The sequence below is a fragment of the Sapajus apella genome, unplaced genomic scaffold (genome assembly GCF_009761245.1).
Source record: "Sapajus apella isolate SASKATOON/1434 unplaced genomic scaffold, GSC_monkey_1.0 scaffold44, whole genome shotgun sequence".
Classification (NCBI taxonomy): Eukaryota; Metazoa; Chordata; class Mammalia; order Primates; family Cebidae; genus Sapajus; species Sapajus apella.
This window is the reverse complement of record NW_022436984.1, coordinates 122914-137977: the sequence shown is the minus strand read 5'-3', so window position 1 is coordinate 137977 and position 15064 is coordinate 122914. Positions and strand designations below refer to the sequence as shown.

Here is a 15064-nt window from a genome sequence, read left to right as displayed (position 1 = left end):
AATGCAACTTCCAGCTGGGCCAGCTCAATGCAGCTTTTATACCAAGTCGAATCATGCTTGCAAACATACAGTGCAGACGTCCAAACCCCAACGCACCCAGAGTGACCCCCAAAATGAGCCCCTGAGAAGGGCCATGTCAGTGTGGCCACGTCACTTAGCAAGCAGTTCATGGAGCTGAGCTGCTGCTCCTTGTCTCAGAACCAGCATCGTTTTAAGCTGACCGGAGCCCTCCAGCCAGCCTGAGCTGTGCCAGGCTGACCAACCGAGGTTAGGCCCATTTTCCAGCTGGGCCCCCACTCTGCCCCTCGGGCTCCGACCCAGAGCTTGGCCAGGGGAGGACTGGCCCACTCCTGACTCAGGCTGGCACTGGCCCGGCAGAGGCCTCGGCAGCAGCACACGCCCGTGAGTCCCCCGGCCGCAGCCCCGCCTGGCCTCACCGACTCGTCGCACAGGAGTGTCAGGATCCTCTTGGTAGTTTCTTCAGAGATTTGCTTCGGCAGGTCCAGGTAAGACTCTGATTCAGAGGCGGCCTCTTCTGCCTCCTCCTCTTCTGCAGATATGTCGTGGGGAGAAGAGAGAGAAAGAGAAAGAAGATAATTTCTGGACCTAGTTGACTCTGAGAAACAGTCAGATGGCTTTCATTGAGAAAATGTACCTCTTAAAAAGCCTCTGTGGCCAGGCGCGGTGGCTCACGCCTGTAATCCCAGCACTTTGGGAGGCCGAGGCGGGTGGATCACGAGGTCAAGAGATCGAGACCATCCTGGTCAACATGGTGAAACCCCGTCTCTACTAAAACTACAAAAAATCAGCTGGGCATGGTGGTGCGTGCCTGTAATCCCAGCTACTCAGGAGGCTGAGGCAGGAGAATTGCCTGAACCCGGGAGGCGGAGGTTGCGGTGAGCCGAGATCGCGCCATTGCACTCCAGCCTGGGTAACAAGAGCGAAACTCCGTCTCAAAGAAAAAAAAAAAAAAAAAGCCTCTGTGAGGAGGCGTTATCACAGTCTGTATACTGAAAAAAGCCCACTACGTGGGGGAAGAGGGCTGGGGGTCAGAATCAGACATCGCCTGGAGAACTCGGCCATTCCCAGCCGGTAGTAATGGCCTACTTTTCCAAACTGCGTCTACCTGAAAACATCATACTCAAAATCCAGCCATGAGCCAGGAGGTGGGACGGGGAATACGAGCCTATTTATTCTTATTTCAGAGATAATCTAGCAAGTGGCTATATGGTTTCTAAACCCGCAACAGATGAGATAGAAGCAGCCAGCTCAAAGCAGGGGCGCGTGGCTGTGAACATTCACAGAGAAATTTTTTTTTGAAATGGAGTCTTGCTCTGTCACCCAGGCTAGAGTGCAGTGGCACAATCTTGGCTCACTGCAAGCTCCACCTCCTGGGTTCAAGCGATTCGCCTACTTCAGCCTCCTGAGTAGCTGGGATTACAGGTGACTGTCCCCATGCCCGGCTAATGTTTTTAGTAGAGATGGGGTTTCACCATGTTGGCCAGGCTGGTCTTAAACTTCTGACCTCAGGTGATCCGCCCACCTCGGCCTCCCCAAGTGCTGGGATTATAGGCATGAGCCACTGTACCCAGCCCAGAGAAATATTAACAGCAAGAACTGACAGATGACAGCAAGAGACAAAAACTTTCTTAATTAAAATTAAATTTTTAGGCCAGGCACAGTGCCTCACATCTGTAAGCTCAGCACTTTGGGAGGCGTAGGGCAGGTGGATCACGAGGTCAGAAGTTCGAGACCAGCCTAGCCAACATGGCAAAACCCCATCTCTACTAAAAATACAAAAATTAGCTGGGTGTGGTGGTGCACGCCTGTAATCCCAGCTACTCAGGAGGCTGAGGCAGGAGAATCGCCTGAACCTGGCAAGGTAGAGGTTGCAGTGAGCCAAGATCATGCCACTGCACTCCAGCGTGGGCAACTGAAAGTCTGTCTCAAAAAAACAAAAACAAAAAAAAAACAAAAAGAAAGCATAATTAAATTGTAAAAAGCAATCCCTAATAATCAAAAGTAAAATGAAACAAAAATACCTATATGTGTATTAAATTGGTGCTATAACCTCACAGAAACTATTCCAAGTGACTTTAAAAAATTTTTTTATTATTATTATTTTTGAGACAGACTCTTACTCTATTGCTCAGGCTGGAGTGCAGTGGGACAATCTTGGCTCACTACAACCTCTGCCTCCCGGGTTCAAGCAATTCCCCTCCTCAGCCTCCTGAGTAGCTGGGATTAGAGGCATATGCCACCACGCCTGGCTAATTTTGTATTTTTAGCAGCGATGGGGTTTTGCCATGTTGGCCAGGCTGGTTTCAAACTCCTGACCTCAAGTGATGTGCCCACCTCGGCCTCCCAAGGTGCTAGGATTACAGGTATGAGCCACCATGCCTGGCCCCAAGTGACTTTAAAATATAGCAATCTGTCTGTATACCCCTGGAGGGACACACTTTAAGAACAAAAAGAACCATAGAAAAGTGTAAGCTGTCTTTAGTAATTATTTGTTGGTGGTAGGGCTGATATTTTCAACCGAGATGGCTCTGCGGTGCTGTGGGGAATGCACGTCATTCATTATTTCGAAGTCATTCAGCATTAAGACTTTCAAGTTGGAAGAAAGGGGATACACCTTCATACTGTTAAGTAAAAATCCTGGCATACTGTTGATGAGGAGGATTTAGGATGAACTCGTGATTTATTTTATTACTAAAAAAAAATCCTATACTCTCGGCTCTGTCCATTGAAAAGTCCTAAAAACAATGGCCAACCCAAATCAATAAGCACCCAGCACCCACAGCATGTTTTCAAAATACCATTCCCTGTGTAGGCATGGTGGCTTCACACCTGCAGTCCCAGCACTCTGGGAAGGAATCGTTTGAGCCCAGGTGTTTGAGATCAGCCTGGGCAACATGGCAAATCCCTGTCTCTAAAGAAAATGCAAAAACTAGCTAGGCATGGTGGCATGAATCTTTGGTCCTAGCTACTTGGGAGGCAGAGGTGGGAGGATCGCTGAAGACTGGGAGGTGGAGGTTGCAGTGAGCTAAGATCCCACTGCTGTACTCCAGGCTGGGTGACACAGTGAGACCATCTCAAAAAAAAATTCCCTGTTGAAAAGGACCAGGGGTCCCTTGGAGAAATGGCTGATTCCAGACTTGAGGCAGGAAAAGAATAATGTATACCTGGAACACCTGGTCATCCTGGAAAGCCAGGATGCTGTTAAAAACTACTAGGGCTGAGTCAAAAGGACCCAGAAGCCAATATGAAGACTTCCACTGGCCGAAGATGGAACAATTTCAGCCTCAATAAGGATAATTACTTTAGTAAACTAAAATACATCAAATTTGTATAAATTCATGCATTCATAATATTTTTTAAAAACTCATTGGTACCTTTGGAAGATGCTAGAGACCCTATCCATTGTTTTGAAAACTGGTAAACAGAAAAAATAAGCATCTATCCTGCTTTTCTTATACAGACTATCTCAGGGTAGCAAGTTGCTAATGAAGGAAAGATTTTCTTTTAAGAAGTATTCTAAATATTAAATAAAGACACAAGAATAGAATTTAAAATATCACCATTCTCCAATCCCTAATAAAGTTAATGGATCTTAGACAATGAATGGCAATGGTCGCTAATATCACAAAAAGAGAGACAACTTAACATTAGTTTATCCCGGTGGCGGTATTGGACCTGCATCTGATCAAGTTTCTAGACCTAACTACCAGTTTATAATACAGGGGAGAAAAAAAAGCTATGAATTAGAGGAGACTTAAAAGATACATCAATAATCATACTCTACTACCTCCTAACTATGGGAGCTCTTCCCCCTCCTCCCTAGACTGTCTCTAACATGACTGGGTTGACCCGATGTTCTCAGAGGGCCCCTGCAGCTCTAAGTCTCTATGACAATGTTCTAGTCACCTGTGCGCAGAAGCATTTCTTCTACTATCTGCGTGGCAGACTTCTGGGGCTGCTGAGAAATAGGCCCAACATTCTTCAGGAACCAGAAATCAGGTGCTGTCCAGGGGAGCCCCAGATGATGGGTGTGGATGATCCTGTCTACATCAAAGGCTCTGGCTATGAGGTCCTTCGCCTCCTCCTCATTCATCAGCCAAATCTCCCGAAACTTTTCATCATCAATAAGAGCAAAATGCCTGTGAAGGACAGTCACAGGGCACAGCCAGCTGACCCCAGGGCCTGGCCAGGGTCCCCCCAGTTGGCAGCAGGGCAAGAACATGTAAAAGAGCTGTGCTAATTCCCAGGCTTGGCCCCATCCCTGGGCAGCTGATTCCCACTTACGATAAACTGGAAGCCATCCCAACATATCTCAAGAAAAGTCAGGTGACATGCAAGTAAAGGGCCAGGGGAACACAGCACAAAGGGTTAACTAGTGCCTGGTCCAGCTCCAAAATAGCCAATGATATCAAGTCCAGTGAAATCACAGCCTGTACAAACTCCACCCCTGCCACCTCGACACCAGCACAAGTGCCATAGGACCAAGTCCTTCAGATACCTCATGGCTTTCTGTAGCTCCTTGAATTGCATCACGAGACATTTGTATTCCAAGGTTAAAGACTGGTTCTCCTCCTGGAACTGCTTTATTTGCTTGGCATATTTTGATCTCAGATTGTTAAGTGTATCGTGCAGGCTGGTTGAAGGAAAAAAAAAAAAAGTCTGTTGCTGGGCACAGTGGCTCATGCCTGTAATCCCAGCACTTTGGGAGATCGAGTCAGGTGGAATGAGAGGTCGGGAGTTCGAGACCAGCCTAGCCAACATGGTGAATCCTCGTCTCTACTAAAAATACAAAAATTAGCTTGGCATGGTGGTGCACGCCTGTCCCAGCTGCTTGGGAGGCTGATGCAGGAGAATCGCTTGAACCCAGGAGGCAGAGGTTGCAGTGAACCAAGATTGCACCACTGCACTCCTGCCTGGCAACAGAGTGAGACTCCATTTCAAAAAAAGAGAGGCCTCCCAAAGCCTTTGGCCAGCTTGCTCTCCCACTCTTCTGCTGTGTGAGGACACAGCGTTCCTCCCCGCTGAAAGATGCAGCCCTCACTAGAAACTGAACCTGCCAGCCTTGATCTTGGCCTTCCCAGGCTCCCAGATCTATGAGGAATAAACTTTTATCTTTGTAAACTGTCCAGGCTCAGGCAGTCTGTTACAGCAGCACAAATGGATATGTCAAATTACGAAATGGTGGGTGGTAGTGATGAGGAAAGAAAAATGGCAATGAAAGCAAGAGACAAAAAGGTAGTGCTCAGAAACTGCAGGGGCCGCGGAAGGGTTTTTCAGGCTGAGGGAAAGCTGTCTGAGTCTGAACTAAGAGGGAAGATCCCACTCATCTCAGCCACGTGCATCAAACCCAAGCTCTGCCTCAAGCGCCTCCTCCTGCCTCCTGCCCTCCCCGTTTTCTTCACCTGCTGTGTGACCTTCTGATTCCTACCTCTTTGCCTTCAGACCAGCCACTCCAGCTACCAGCACTGCCCCCGGCGTCTCCTCTTAACTGCCTTCTGCCAATTCCTGTCCCCACCCCCTTCCAATATTTCACTTCTTTGGGAAGGTTTCCCAGGTGCCTCCTTGCTGGATTGATGTGTGCCTTTCCTGGATGTTCCCCTATCTGGTATGGTGCATTTATAGGGGGATTTTTTTTTCATAAATATTGTCCCCCGACTATTCTTGTTTCTCAAATAATCAGGCTTAAGATGACATACCATTTACTCGGTATCATTTTCTGTGATAAGTCACTATCAAAAGGTCAACTGGTATTCCTCTATACATTCAACATGTGCCCAAAATGTATTATTATCAGCCTACAAGTGGAAGAATTCATAAATAATAATAGGCTATTTGGGGTTTGGAGAAAAACCCTCAATCTTGTCTCCTTCTACAAACAAGAAGTCTTCCACTTTGGTCCTCAGAGCCTAGCGCAATGGTCTGGAACTTAGAATGCAATTCTTAAAGGAAGAAAGGCAGGAAGGATGGAAGTAAGGAGACAAGGAGGAAGGGAAGGATATGTGAGACGTTTCAAGGAATAGGGACCTTTCAGTGAGCCACGGTGTCTGCACAAAAGCAAACTGGCACATTGTCATGAGTACTTAGGTTGGTATTCTTTGTAAGAGAAGGCCAGAAGCAATCTATATGTCCATCATTAGAGACTGGTCAAATAAATCACAGTGCATCTATGCAGTGAGTAGTAAGCAGCTTAAGAAACCGTGAAAGTGGCTGGGTGCGGTGGCTCACGCCTGTAATCCCAGCACTTTGGAAGGCTGAGGCGGGTGGATCACCTGAGGTCAGGAGTTCGAGACTAGCCCAACCAACATGGTGAAACCCTGTCTCTATTTAAAAAAAAAAAAAACAAACGCAAAAGTTCTCTATGAACTGGGAAGGGAAGGTCTTCAAGATATACAGCAGTGTGTACGGACCACCATCATTGTGTAAAAGCAGATGAGGGATGAAAGTATTTGTGTGTGCTTGTATATGCCTAATGAAATTCTGGAAGAAACAAACTAATAATGGTTACAGAGGTGGGAAAGAGGAACAAGATGAATGGGGATGGAAGGCCTTTTGCTATGTACTCTTTTCTTGGGGAGAAACCACTTGAATGTATTAACTTTTCCCAAAAAAACTATTTTATTAAGTGTTGTTTATAGTTTTACTGGTTTCTACCCCTTCAACAGAGAAAAACACATACCCATCCCTATTCTCAGCACAGAAGGGCCCAGAAGAAAGACGCTCTGCATGCTAGCATACCGATTGATCTTCCTCTTCTGCTGGGATTTAATCACCGTGCTTTCTTCATCTCTCTTCTTCAGCACCTGCAGGTTGTACTCTAATTTCTCTTGGTTTAGCAGATAAACTGCCTTCCTCTGCTGAAGCTGCTGCTCAAGAATCTAAAGTTAAAAAGATTATGTGTGTGTGTGTGTGTGTGTTAAAGTTAAAAAGATTATGTGTGTGTATACACACACACACACATACACTAACTCTATACCTGCATCCTTAGTATTACATACACTAGTGCATTTAAAACGTCTTTTGGGGAACATGCTTTGTATAGGTAAATATTTACATAGGCATCCTTATATAATCCTGTCTGTGTATGTTTATTTACCTAGCTATGTATATCCATATTCAGATGTATTATTCATCTTTGTACCTATATTCATAAATAATAAAGATGTACAAGGTAAAAGTATTGGTAGAAATTTATACTGAAAGTAATATAAAAAGAAACTTCCCTACATTTATAAACTTATCTGCCCTGTGATATCTAGAATTGTACACAAATAAAGGTATGCTCTGAAATACTATATATATATAATATATATATATATACACACATATACACACACACATATATATATATACACACACACACACACTAATTGGCCCTGGCTTGTGGGCCTCTGATATTAGAGGAACCTTAGGGATAAGTGCCTCAGCATTGTTAGAAAATCTATCATGAGACTCAAGTTAAAGGCCAAGATAAAATACAAGCCAACAAACTGTAAGCTAAAATCTGTGTACCTAAGTCTAAGAAAGGTCACAGAGATTTCAAGTCCAACTAACTCTGGAAACTTTCACCAGACCCTTTAGAGATATGAGCAGCCCCTCTAAAAAACACCGTAGAAATAAATATAGCCACAAAAACTTGAAATTTCTCCACTTTGACCTTCCAGAGTGGAAGTGTTACTGTTTAGCAACCCAGGTTCATTTAAAAGGACAGGCACAGGCATGCTTACTTTTTGGACTTCCATTAGCTGTATTCATTCATAGCAAATATTTACCATGTGCCTAACCTGTGTCAGATACTTTCTGAGGCGCCATTGGGAAAACACTAGTGAGAAAGGCATAGTCCTGACTGGTCTAGAACAGAGACGGATAAACAAGCACTAGTGATAAGCAAGAGAGAGGGAAGCCCAGTTACGGGACTAATGAGAAGAGCACTGTCCTTGGTCTTGAGAGACCAGGGAAGGCATCCCTGGAAAGACGGCCTGTCTAGCTGAGACCCAGATAATGTGCTGGAGTTATGCAGGTGACGCCTGAAGGGAGAGGGCTCTAGAGAGAGGAAATAGCATATAAGAGGTGAGAGAGAGGGAGGTGTTTTGGGAAAACCACAAGAAGTTCAGGATGTGAGACACGAGGCAAGAAATGGTCAGAAATGAGGCGGACCCCATTTCCGAGCAGCAGAGCCCTCCCCAAGGCTAGGAATGTAAAGAATTATCCTGACGGCAATGGAGGCCCACTAAAAATGTTAAACAGGGAAGGAAAATGGTTGGTCCAGTCACTGCAGAAAGATCACCAGGACAGGTTGTGAAAAAAAAGATCAGAGAGAGGCAAGGCTGGAGGTTGGCATGCTCCTATCTCTCCTGAGTGAAATGCAGGAATGGGAAGGCAATTCAGTGGAATCAGAAACTCAATAAAGCCACCATGTGCTTGCGCTCTCCAGCCTCCTTCCTGTCTCCCTCTGCTAGGATACACATTCTTGCCTAGGAATCAACAGACGACGTGACTCCAAGCGACTATCACAGCCTGCTCTGGGTCATACTCAGGAGGACTCCTGGCAAGGAAGCGACACTTCACTGGGTCAGGAAACACGTCATTTCCATGTGTGCTGTGAAATCCAGTGATCCCCACGTTGTAACAGGGGGAATTAGTCAATGATATTCTACATCACCATGGCAGAGATTTTTCAATCTCCATTATGAGATGAATATTTGAATGTCTCCTGCAGAACAGAAGCGTGTAGTATCTTTTAACAGACGGTAAATGAAGAATCCTATTGGTCCCTGAGACCTAACTAACCCTACCTCTCAATTTCTCTACTTGCTTTTTATTTACTTTTTCTAGTTAGACACTTTTCTTTGTAAAAGCTGTTCCTGAGTGCAAAAGCAGTATTTGCTCATTGTAGAAAATGTGGAAGGTACAGCAAATGAAAAAGAAGACACAGAAAAAAGAGGCTGCGCGATGACCGATAACTGCACCCCCAAAGGCGACATTGGTTAATATCAGCAGCTTCCCTCCAGTGTCCTTTACATAGCTGGAATCAGATCATGTCTACAATTTCATATCCTACTTTTCTCCTTCAATATTGTAACAACAATTCTCCATGTTAGTAAAGTTTTATTAACATCATTTTAATGGTAGAGAATACTTTTTTTGTTGTTTTAGATAGAGTCTTGCTCTGTGGCCCAGGCTGGAGTGAAATGGCATCATCTCAGCTCACTGAAACCTCCACTTCCGAGGTTCAAGTGATTCTCCTGCCTCAGCCTCTCAAGTAGCTGGGATTACAGGCGCCCACCACCAAGCCTGGCTAATTTTCATATTTTTAGTAGAGACGGAGTTTCGCCATGTTGGCCAGGTTGGTCTGAAACTCCCAACCTCAGGTGATCCACCTGCCTCGACCTCCTAAAGTGCTGGGATTATGGGCTAGAATACTTTTATATAGTATGACATTTTATCATATATGAAATATTTAATATGTTCATCATGTAATAATTTACTATTTCCCAACAGCCGTGTGTGTGTGTGTGTATATATATATATGTGTGTGTGTGTGTATATATATATATATATATATAATTATATAGTTATATATAGTTTCAATAAGTTTCTCTATTATAAAATAATACTGGGACAAATTATATATAAAACTCTTGGGGTAATTTATATCCTTATGGTAGATTCTGAGAAGTGAAATGACTAAGTCAGAGGTTCTCAATAAATTGCTTTCCAAAGAGCAATCTACGGTTTATACTCCCACTGGCCATGGGTGCAAGTGCCCACCTCCACCACATCCTGCCAGCACTGAGCATTGCGCAGGGCAGACCCTGGAGCACCAGGAGCAGGCCTGGCCCTCGGGTGGGAACTTGGAGCAGGATAGGGAGCTGCCAGATGCTACAGCTACAAATACGAAGGACTTTTTCTGGGCCTGTTTAAAGTTAATTTTGAAATGTTGGACTCAAATGATATCCCAAAGGGCTTATGGATGACGCCAATAGCACAGCCTCATTTCAACTGCAATTATCTGGGTGGTCCCAGGCTGAGTTACTCTGGGCCCTGTCCCCTTCTAGGGATGACCCTGAGTGTTTCCCGGGAAAGGGACTCTCAGCAGCTCTTCTTGCAAAGTTGCAATAATTTATGCCTCCATTCCTCAAATGAAACCAGATCTGCCACTTCAAAAGTCACCAGCCTTGGTCATAGTGAGGGAGTTAGGAATCAGAACACAAACCAAACACACATGGACTGGACAAAAGGGAGGCCATTGGTCTATGAGGGAGCTTGGTACAAAAGTCCAATAAAAAAAGGTCTAGCCGGATGCGATGGCTCACGCTTGTAATCCCAGCACTTGGGGAGGCCAAGGCGGGTGGATCACAAGGTTAGGAATTCAAGACATGGTGAAACCCCACCTCTATTAAAGATACAAAAAATTAGCTGGGCATAGTGTCATATGCCTGTAATCCCAGCTACTCCAGAGGCTAAGGCAGGAGAATCACTTGAACTCAGGAGGCGGAGGTTACAGTGAGCCAAGACCATGCCATTGCACTCCAGCCTGGGCAACAGGGCAAGACTCCGTCTCAAAAAGAAAGAAAGAAAGAAAAGTTCCACATGGGATGTAACTATCTGAGAATAAACAAGCACTCACAGAGAAGGAGGCTCTTCAGAGCTGCTCTCCATTTGGGATGACAATGAATGGCTGTTCAGTCTTCACAGGAACTGATGCCTGGGGGCCCTGAGACCCACAGTGCATGAATGTCTGCTCCGACGATTTCCAGGGAGCCCTCCTTTTCCTCATTGCCTTGCAATAATCCCCTATCCCTAAGAGCATTTTCCAGACTTATTTGGCCATAGGATTGTTTTTATATTTACAATACAACAAGAGTATGTGAACTATAAATGCAAGCTCTAGCACGTGCACTCTCATGTGAATTTCACTCTTAAAGGCAGATTATTACATTTTATATATATATATATAGTAATTATATACATATACTGTAATTTATATATATATAATAGTATATATATATATATATATGGATGGCTGGGCATGGTGGCTCATGCTTGTAATCCCAGCGCTTTGAGAGGCCAAGACAGGAGGAGTCCTTGAGGACAGGAGTTCGAGACCAACCTGGGCAACAAAGTGAGAAAGTGAGAACCCATCTTTACAAAAGAATTTTTAATTAGCCAGGCATGGTGGCATGTGCCTGCAGTCCCAGCTATTCCGGAGACTGAGGTGGGAGGATTGTTTAAGCCTGGAAGGTCGAGGCTGCAATGAGCCAAGATCATGCCACTGCACTCCAGTCTGAGAAGCAGAGGAAGACCCTGTCTCCAAAAAAAGAGCAGGGGGGATTGGGCAAAGAATATGAACAACACTTTTCAAAAGAAAGCATACAATGTAGCCAACAAGCATATGACAAAATGCTCAACATCACTAATCATTAGAGAAATGCAAATCAAAACCACAATGAGATACCATCTCACACCAGTTAGAATGGCTATTAAAAAGTCAAAAAAAAAAAAAAAAACACACACACACACACAAAACAGGAGATGCTGGTGAGGTTGCAGAGAAAAAGGAACACTTGCACACTGATGGTGGGAATGTAAAGTTATTCAGGTATTGTGGAAAGCAGTGTGGCAATTCCTCAAAGAACTTAAAACAGAGCTACCATTTGACAAAGCAATCCCATTATTGGGTATATACCCAAAGGAATAGAAATCATTCTGCCACAAAGACACATACATGCATCTATTCACTGCAGCCTATTCACAAAAGCAAAGACATGGAATCAACCTAGATGCCCATCAATGACAGGCTGGATTTTTAAAATGTGGTACATACACACCATGGAATATTATGCAGCCACAAAAAAGAACAAGATCATATGGTTTGAACAAGATCATAAGGGTTTAGAAAAAAAAAAAGAACAAGAATATATCCTTTGCAGCAACATAGTTGGAGCTGGAGACTATTATCTTAAGCAAACTAATAAAGGAACAGAAAACCAAATACCCAAATACCACATGTTCTCACATACGAGTGGACTGATGAGAACACATGGACACAAAGAGGGAACGGCAGACACTGGGCCTATTTGAGGGTGCAGGTTGGGAGCAGGGAGAGGATAAAAAAACTACCTATCAGGCACTATGCTTATTACTGGGGTAATAAAATAATCTGTACAGCAAACCCGTGACGTGCAGTTTTCCCATATAGCAAACCTGCACATGTACCCTGAACCTAAAATAAAAGCTAAAAAAACTGTAATTGATTTTGTTAAATGTCTGTGCTTATTATTTAATTATCCAAAGATATTTTACAAAGTTATAGTTCATGTTCCCAAGACCAATGGCAAAACACAATGTTTGTGTCATCTATAAAGATTACAATCTAACCTGCCACAGAACTCCTTCTATGGTAAAGGTAGCACAGGTGTTGATAACACCTTCCTCTTTCTCCTGGGGCAGTGCAAGCTTCTCCACAGCTGCTTTTGGACATCATCTCTTGCCCATGGGCTCAGGAAAAGAGGCTGCCACCAACGTGCCAGCAGAATGGAAATTTAAAACAGCCTTTCCCTTTGGCCTTCTGGCCTTCTCTGCTGACTCCAGAGACCCCATTGGGCCGATTCACCCCAATCTAGACCCTGAGTTGGACCTGCAGTATCCCATGTTGGAATCCTAAGACTGGCAATGTCATCTCAGGCCACACTCTTGCTCCCTGTTTCTGTTCCATCTCTTGTTCTTTGACACTATTTGTGTAGCTTGTTTTCTTACTCAATAGATTACGCTTTCCTGGAGGGCAGGGGCTGAACTCTGTTTTTCTCTGTGCTTTGCAGAATGTAAATTAGTATAGTGCAAATAAATAACACCTTTAACTTTGGGGGATTAATATTCTGGTATTAAAAGTTAGCCCCTAAATTTGAGCCGAACATCTTACAATCCTAAATGAGCATGTAAGGTGTACAGATAAAAACATTTGTATCTTCCTGCATCAAGAATTAAATGTTTTCTAGCAGTTTTCTTTTAGGGCGGTGGGCAGGGGGAGGGAGTTTCCCCTAAGCATGCAATATTTACAGGCTTCTCTTTGCTCTGTTTTTAATAACATGAACTTTACTGGCAGTAAGCTCTTGACATTAAGATTTTTTTTTTACATCTTGTACTTTACCCATTATCCAAATCTATGTGTACTGGATCCTTCCTATTTTTGCGGTTTGCAAGAATTTTAGTTCCATATTTTAGAATTGATAGAGTGCTATGCATTAGTTGGAAAGAGCAAATTTAATGTTGAGCTGCGTGTCGTATCTTCTTAACAAAAATCAATGCCATTTGGCTTGAAGGTCTAGTGAAAGTGCACTTAAGAGCCACTATAATCCCAGCACTTTGGGAGGGCGAGGTAGGCGGATCACAAGGTTAGGAGTTAGAGACCAGATTAGCCAATATAGTGAAATCTTGTCTCTAGTAAAAATACACACACACACACACACAAAATTAGCTGGGCATGGTGGCAAGATAGTCACTTGAACACAGGAGGCGGAGGTTGCAGTGAGTCGAGATTGCTCCACTGCATTTCAGCCTGGACGACAAAGGTAGACTCCGTCTCAAAAAAAAAAAAAAAAAAAAAAAAAAAAAAAGTGTCACTATAATAAAGTTCAACCCACTAAAACATTCCACATGTTGCCATATGGGTAGTCCCTGATTGGATGATTTTTCCCCAGTTAGAGTGTGAAAGTGGTACAGGTAGCCTCAGTTTCCACCTGACACAGGAAAGAACTAAGATGCAAAAGCACTGTGCCTCTTCCTGCCTGAAATGTCTCCATCTGCCTGCCTCCCACATCCGCACATGCCACCATCAGTCAACCTGGGCAGGGACAGCCAGTGGTACCAGGCTCCCTGCCTCCCTGCCCGCCACTTCTCTGATCTTACCCTACCTCCTACACCCACCCCCAGTATCTCCCCATGTCCTAGTATTTTTTGCCTCATTCAAGTATTTAAACATTGGATTAAGAACATGAAATTCCATGTATCTCACTGAGGCCAACAATATGTAGTTTTGTCACATAAATTATCACAGAACCAAGATAAATTCAGAAAGCTTAACAATAGCCATTTTCAGTAAAATCGTATCACAGTACAGCCCACAGAAATAGTGCTGCTGTTGGCCGGGCACAGTGGCTCATGTCTGTAATCCCAACACTTTGGGAAGCCGAGACGGGTGGATCACCTGAGGTCAGCAGTTCAAGACCAGCCTGGCCAACAAGGTGAAATCCTGCCTCTTCTAAAAATACAAAAATTAGCTGGGCATGGTGGCGGGCATCTATAATCCCAACTACTCAGGAGGCTGAGGCAGGAGAATTGCTTGAACCTGCGAGGCAGATGTTGCAGTGGGCCGAGATCACGCCACTGTACTCCAGCTGGATGACAAGAGCAAAACTCTGTCTCAAAAAATTAAAAAAATAAATAAATAATAAAATAAATAGTGCTACTGTCTTACAGACTTGTACTGTTCTTTCAGTAACTCTCATTTCTGTGACATTAATATGAGAAGGACCTGGGAAGATTCTCAAGACTGGTAAATAGATTTGTAACCTAATGGGGTTTTTGATTTAATTTCATGATATCAAGTAACAGGAAAAGAACTGAAATTCTGCCAGAAGCTACATGGAAAAGTGTTCGTCTATGACCTTTTTCTACATAGAGACTGAAAGGAATAGACCACACTTGAATATTAAGATGCAAGTACGTTACATCTAAATGTAATTAGAGGGACTTTTTAAAACTGGTGTTGAAACAGAATCGTAGACTTGGAAAAAACTTTAGAAACCAGAAAGAACCTCCTACTGCTGCAGGAACCCTTCTTCCACACCGAAGACAGACAGTCATTCACACAGTCTGAGATAAGCAATCTTTGCTTTGTAGGACGCCCTTCTGAATATTAGACAGTCCTAACTCTTAGATGCTTCTTTCTGATAGTCAGAATTTGCCTCACTGAAATTTCCAACCATCAGTCAGGGGGCTGTTTGAAATAAGGGGAAGGATATAGGCTTCTGAGGCAGACAGAACT

At 43.9% G+C, this 15064-nt stretch overlaps 1 protein-coding gene across 1 annotated transcript in view; it reads right to left on the bottom strand.

Annotated features, from left to right (window-relative positions):
* DRC1 (dynein regulatory complex subunit 1) overlaps positions 1-15064 on the bottom strand; it is a 58072-nt gene that overhangs the window by 7733 nt on the left and 35275 nt on the right. Inside the window, exons 8-11 of the mRNA XM_032301249.1 lie at positions 6757-6896; positions 4520-4654; positions 3928-4160; positions 438-550 (exon numbers count right to left, since the gene is read on the bottom strand). Coding sequence (XP_032157140.1) covers positions 438-550; positions 3928-4160; positions 4520-4654; positions 6757-6896 — 621 coding nt within the window. The remainder of the gene's footprint in view (positions 1-437; positions 551-3927; positions 4161-4519; positions 4655-6756; positions 6897-15064) is intronic.